Source organism: Adiantum capillus-veneris, chromosome 1 (assembly GCF_014529385.1).
Source record: "Adiantum capillus-veneris isolate H3 chromosome 1, ASM1452938v2, whole genome shotgun sequence".
In the NCBI taxonomy this organism is placed as follows: Eukaryota; Viridiplantae; Streptophyta; class Polypodiopsida; order Polypodiales; family Pteridaceae; genus Adiantum; species Adiantum capillus-veneris.
The window spans coordinates 169,366,614-169,373,455 of record NC_140931.1 but is presented as its reverse complement, the minus strand read 5'-3'; the positions used below and the strand labels follow the sequence as shown (position 1 = coordinate 169,373,455).

The following is a 6,842-nucleotide window of genomic DNA, read 5'->3' as shown; positions in this document are numbered from 1 at the left end:
AGATCTGCCAAACTATTTCCTGGAAGCATCATGTGTGAAGGTATTTTGACTCTGTCTGAATCTCCTCCATCATCCATAACCCCATTGCCAATATCAAGCACCCAATGGGAAAAACTTTGTTGAAGTGAATTTGAACCGCAATCAAGTATACGCATATTTCTAGTAAGCCTCAATATCTTCGTATATTTCCATATGTGAGAATGACACAAAGAAGCATTTACAATGTTTGTACGACTACCTTTTGGTACAACACGTAGTATTTGTGGAAAGTCACCTCCAAGTAAAATGACTTTTTCACCAAACAAAGTATCTCGCTGCATAATATCTCTTAGCGATGTGTCATGGGAGCTTCATCCCATATAAGTAAAGCTGCATTCCTTAGAAGTTCTGCAAGTTGACTATTTACCTTTATATTGCAAGTTGCTTCAGAGTGAAGCTCCAAAGCCTAGAATGAGCAATTCTTCCATTATTCAAAAGCAAAGCTGCAATACCCGAGGATGCACATGCAAGAGCAACTCTACAACTTCCTCCCACTCGTGAAAGAAGTGCATTATATAAGTAAGTTTTTCCTGAGTCACCAGGACCATCTAGGAAAAATACCTTCCCTGAATGTGTGTCAACAGCTTGTAGCACTTGGTGGTAAGCATCTCGCTGATCCTCATTTAAGGAAGTCTCCATACAATCTACTATACTACACTATTCATCAACGTTGAACATTGTTTCTTCAACCATAACACCATTTTCACTTAAGGATACCATTGTTGAGTCTATTGCAGGCAACATATAATCGCAAAGCCTCTTGCCATGTTGTTGCAAAAAGCATTCTATATGAAGAAAAGCTTGATTTTTTGCCACATTAAATCGCACGCTTGCATCTGAAATACGCATCCTTAGGGCATAAACATAGTCCTCACAAAATTTGGTACAAAACCTGTCCCAAAGAGCAGCCGGATGAAGTGGCTCACAAAAGACTAATATGATTTCAAACAGTTGTCTCAACTGCATTCCATTTTGAAAAAAAGATGCCTCTTGGAAGCAAAGTGACCATTCTTCATCATCTTGCAATAATCCTCTAGCTATACATGCCTCCTTGTATGTATCATAAACGTGACCATTATACATCCGCAAGTCTTCAAAAGACTTACATCCCTTGCAAATATTGAGAAGCATTCGTAGGTAATAAACCTCACCAGCAGTAGGGACAATATTATACATTCTCCCAATAGAAACACCCTGTTGTCGTGGAGACCATGTCTTTTGACTTTTATTCCATACCCAACCATTTGGAAAGTCAGTATATGTGAGCTATTTGCTTCTGGATAGTTTTGATTTGCAACAAACCATTCTGTCAAGGTAGTTTTTTTATTTTGCTCATTATCTAGCAAATGTGATACATCATCACCATCTTGAAATGTAGCCATATTCTGCAATGGAAGGTGTACTTGCAATCGTTGAATAGCTGGCCTTTCACTATGCATATCGAAGCCAAATATTCTCCACATAGCCTCAGATGAAGAAACATAACGTGCATTGAGATAACTCTTGATCTCATCAGTAGCTCCTTCACAATCTTGAAGAACAATAGTGGCTTGATCATGTCCCTTGTAGACATACTTATAAAGAATTTTCACGGCAGTGACAGTTGAGCAGATCTCCACATTAATATGGGCTTGGTATCTTAGTGATAAGAGGGGGCTATAAGGGACAACCCAATGATTATCTAAATTGTAATTTTTAGACGGAACAAACCTTCCATCATCTCGTCTCATGTACACAGGATATCCACTTTCGTTTACATTTGTAGACGTAGAAAATGTTCGTGGAAACTTAAATCTACACTTTCCATCAACCATACATGGAGAACTTGGGTTCAAAGGACCACATGGCCCATGAACATTACAACGACTCACTATATCAAATGATTCTGGAAACACATTCTTGTCACGGAGCTCTGCACAAACCAACTTGTCATAGTGTAATGTATCTATGGGTTTATATTCGGATGCAAGTATCAACAATATATGAGCATGAGGAAGACCTCTCTTCTGAAACTCAATCATTGAAACATGTCCAATCACCTCCCCAAATATAGCTTGCTTGATAAGTAAATGCATCATATCTTGGAACTTCTGATAAAACACTCGTATAGTCAAATCAGGATGATCAACAGCACTTTGTCCAGGTAGTAATGCATCATCTATTTCCTTCCATCGTGGATTACATGTGAATGTGATAAAGAGATCCGGTTTACCACTACTACGAACAATTGCCATTGCATCTTGAAATAGTTGGCACATATATCTTGGACCTCCAACAAAAGATGAAGGCAAAACAATTCTACGGCCAAAATTTTGACCTTCAGCCCTCTCTAAGCCATCTCTAGCCTCAACCATGTCCACCAATCCTTGGTACACTTCACCACAAAGTGTTTTTTGGTTATTTCGCATCCACAAAAGCCGTGACTCCTCTAGAGTACTATAAGCATCCACGACATACTGTTGTAATAGCCTACCCCCTCGAAGAAGACACTCCACAGTATCATCTCTTATTTGTAAGCGAAAGGCATAATATTGCTTTTGACTCATTTTTTTTCCATCAGTAGTCTGTAAATAAAGATGCCACCCATCCTCTCCACTTGGAAATAATAAAACATACAATAAGGACATGTAAGCTCGATGAATATTGGAGATTCTTTTCAAGCCCTCGTGTCGAAAATTCAATACAATGTCGCGATAGCCAATATTTCTATCATCCCCTTGTCCTGGCATAATTGCAGCAACCTCCGAACCCCTTGGAGCAAGATATTGCCAACCATCACAACGATGCTCCGCAATAACCATCCTCATATTGGGTACAACAGCATCTCCAGACAAAGAAGCAGTAGATTGTAGAGCATTTGCATAGGGATTTACTCTATGCATCATCAATTGTAGACACTCTAGAATACTACGATCTAAATTTGAAACATGATGCAATCTATTGCTCAACTCATGCTTGGTATCAAAAAAATATAATTGTGCAAAGCGTGGAACTTCATTTTGTCCTTCAGCAAGCGCTAAAGAACCAATGCTATGATAGACAGAGCCATGAACCTTAAAAGTGTATACACCTCTCCCACCATAATTAATAGTCTCATCGATATGGGCACCAAGAGACACAAATGCCAATGCATTATTGTATCCCCGAATGTTTTGTAAGAACTGTCTACTTCTTGTTGTGGTTGAGATCATCAAATCTTTCAATTCATTTGGTGGCTCATTCAAAGGAAGTAATCGAACTCTTCCATCAGAGCAACAATATTTACCCACAAATATTTGGATAGTCTTTCCTTCGTCCTTCCATGCCTTTGCTCCACATTTGGAGCAAACAAAATCTAAGCTTCCTAAGTTGTGCAACACATACTTTTTGGATAGAACTGGTGCCATAGACTTGTGATGTAAAAGGAGAGACGTTGGATATTCAAAGCGGATGGACAAACAATGATTTTATACTTTAGAATAGTTTCCCTCTACTATGTTCATTGTTGTCCCAATAATCATGGCTTCAGAGTTTCCTTCATGTACATCATGTATGCTCTGCCTTTCATTGCACTCCAATAAAGTTCCAATAGTACTTTGTAGTGCATGCCTTGTTCTCTCTCGTGCTATTTGGCGCCTCGCCTTTCGCAAATCATCACATAGTCGACTATGTCGTGCATGACCAGGTGATAATAAGCGTGGTCCAGATACCATCTATGAAATCAAGTGCAAATAGATCTCATATTATAATATAATATACTTGCTATAATTTTGGTCAATCACTAAAAGGACATTCTTATGCATAATAGAAAATCGATATAAAAAGGAACATCTAATTATATCCTCTAACCTAAATACATTTGATACATTGATAGTGACTCAATTAAAAAGTACAGTTTGATGAAGATACAACATAACATTACATATTTCTACCATAAGTAGGACTAAATACATTTGACACAACGGCTTGACTCAATTAAAAAGAACAGTTTGATGAAGATACAACAAAACATTACATATTTCTACCATTAGTAGGATTAGTAGGATTAGGTCGTTGAGAAACTTGAGGCTGCTTTGGTCGAACTAATCTAGCCAAAGCACTTAATTTATTTGAGGTAGCTCGGATATCTGAAAGTCTCGAATCTTGAACCTTTGTCAAAGCACCGAGCTTGTTGACGATACTTCTCAATCCTGGCACGATTTGTCGTAGATTATTGTCTTGCATTCGTCCTTTTGATTCACGTTGACTCCGCAAAGCCTCTTTTCGAAGATTCTCAATAGACACCAATATCATATTTTGAGAATCCTCAACTTTGGAAAGTTTCTCTCTCATGTATGCCTCACTCTCTAGTCTCTGCAAGTTTGATGCTTTTGTCTCTTCTCGCAATTTCCATAGTATCCCACTTTCAATCTCCAATGCAGAGCTTAAACTTTCAATCACATCCGAGACATTGGTTTGCATTGTTTCCATCCTATTGCAGGAGGCTTTGATCTCTAGCAAGGTTTCAATAATTTGCTTCTTCGAATTCCACTCGACATTTTGAGCTGCTCTCTTTGCCGCACGCACGTTTCGAATACGAAGATATGAAAGTATCTCCCGTTCATTAGCAGATGCACTATTCCTCCCGACATTTCGAGATGCTCGCTTTGCTGCATGCACATTGCGAATAGTAGGAAGAGATGAAAGGGTGTTCCATCTCGAGTCATGGAAGTGCGCTCGTAGGTTCTCCAAGCTTGTTCTATAGTAACACCTGGAAAGAAACCTCGAACAATGCTTTGAAAGAAGTCATCTTTGTTTTCCGGAGAGTAGTGAATCATTATATGATTCATTACTATCTCCATCACTTCCAATCCATGACCAAAACATTCAGCAAATACCCTAGGTGCCATAAAGTTCCTAAGAAAAAAGAGAGAGACATTGTAAGTGTAGTTGCTCTAGGACTTCATCCACAAAACTTGACTTTACAATATGTCTCTTTAAATAAGTCTGTTTCTAGGTCTGTTTCCTATCCCTCTCTCTCCCTTTCCATCTCCCTCTCTCTCTCTCTATCTCTCACTTTCACTCTATATCTAAAATTTATAGGGTTCGGCCGCACTACTGGATCTTTCAATCACATGTGTTATTCTCTCTATCCAACCCTTTTTGAAATCTATAATGGTCTCATGTGATCTTCTATCCATGTGGTCACCTTTTGGTGATCAAACTATGGATTATTTTGAACTGTAATACATATGTAAATGCATTAGGAGAGAAGCCCTCGGTTCGCATTATATGGAAAGCAGATCAGTCCTTGCCTCTTCGGGACATCATCTCCCATCACAATTACCAAACTCGACATGATGTATAGAACAATTAGGTGTTTTATCTTATTGTTAAGAATAAGATGTTGATTATCCAAATTCCCTCTTGATTTTCTTACAACAGGGCACTTATAATATCTTTGGGATCTTTTGAAACTATTCGTATGAGACTGACAAACTGGTTATGTTAATTATCATTGGAATAGCATAGCTAGATTTGGAGGGCCTATCATTAGATAGATCCTTTCATACTTCCATAGACAGGACCCTAAAAAACTCTTCCTTATTAGGGTGAAGACAAAGATACCATCTTAGTTCAGTAAGAAGGCTCTCTTGGGATTGCCTTTTGAGTATCATGCCTTGTGTTAGAAGCTGGACACACCCCACGACATCTAACTACTCGGCGGACTATTATTTTTTGTAATTATTCATTCATTGAGGAAAACCCGATTTTTCACCTTGTAAATATTGGGACTTACAGAAGTTTCCAGATTGTATCCCAGTTTTGGTAGTTAGACTGAGTAGATGGTTGATTTTGGAACTTTAGGGTTTGAGAAGTTGTAAGGTATATATACCACTTTTTGACCTTAATGAAAAACCTTTTGTCATTTTTAAACAAGTTTTTAAGTCTGTGAGTGAGCGTACTGTGTATGTGAGAGAGAGTGTGAGCTTTGTCTTGACGCTACGTGTGCTACGGTGGTCGGAATCGAGTGTGGAGAAGTGCAGCGTGTTGCCCCCGACTAGAGCTACGAGCCGATACTAACATTGCGCGCGTACAGTCCGGCTTTGGGAGCTCCTTCTACGAGCTTCATTGGTTGTTTGGGTGAGCATACGTTATCTGATTTCACATTGCAGCATATCCACGCGTTCACATTGAGTAGAGCTACACATTAGGCACTTCAGATTTTGGAAACGAAGACTTGCAGATTTCGGCCAGACATCCTACGTGTTTCTGTACCGGGTGTTTTGAGTCATGATTTTGGTTTATAGACCTTAGGGAGAGCGGCCTATAGGTATTAGTAGGGTCTCCTTCAAGTTCTATGGTGTTTCAAAAGTGTTTGATGGGTGTTCGGCTCTAGCAAGCGTTGTAGGAAGATTCCTCTTTTGCACTTTTGAAGACTATGACTTAGACAATTGGTAGGGACCTCTGTAGGAATTAGTTAGGAGTCGGTTGAGTGTAGGTTGACACCTTATGCTTGCTTCCACGCGCCTGCGGGTCGAGCTTCTTCCGGAGCTGACATTACTTGTTAGGTGAGTTCTCGCTGTGCTGACGTCCGTCGCGGCGTATCCGTCCAACATTGGCGTCGCTGCTGGGGACGAAAACCTTAGGTAGGTGATCGAGACTAATCCTTGAGGATTGGGATTTTTGGCTTGCCAAGAGTCTCGCTTTACATTTAGACAGGATCAGAGGGTGGAGGACTCTCTAGGTCTTAGAGGGAGTCTAGGAAGCGTGTGTCTGGCCTAGATCCTTCGACTTAGGTAGAGGAGGTAGACTTAGGTAGTAGTCGAGTTCTAGAGTAGGAG

The 6,842-nt window shown here is 39.7% G+C and overlaps 1 protein-coding gene across 1 annotated transcript; it reads right to left on the bottom strand.

Annotated features, from left to right (window-relative positions):
- Positions 1–328: 328 nt before the first annotated feature.
- LOC147466000 (uncharacterized) lies at positions 329–2,273 on the bottom strand. The gene is made up of 3 exons (XM_086503738.1): positions 1,443–2,273; positions 601–696; positions 329–445 (listed from the first exon to the last, which is right to left on the bottom strand). Exons 1-3 carry the CDS (start codon positions 2,271–2,273, stop codon positions 329–331), a joined length of 1,044 nt encoding a protein of 347 aa, XP_086359864.1.
- Positions 2,274–6,842: the final 4,569 nt, after the last annotated feature.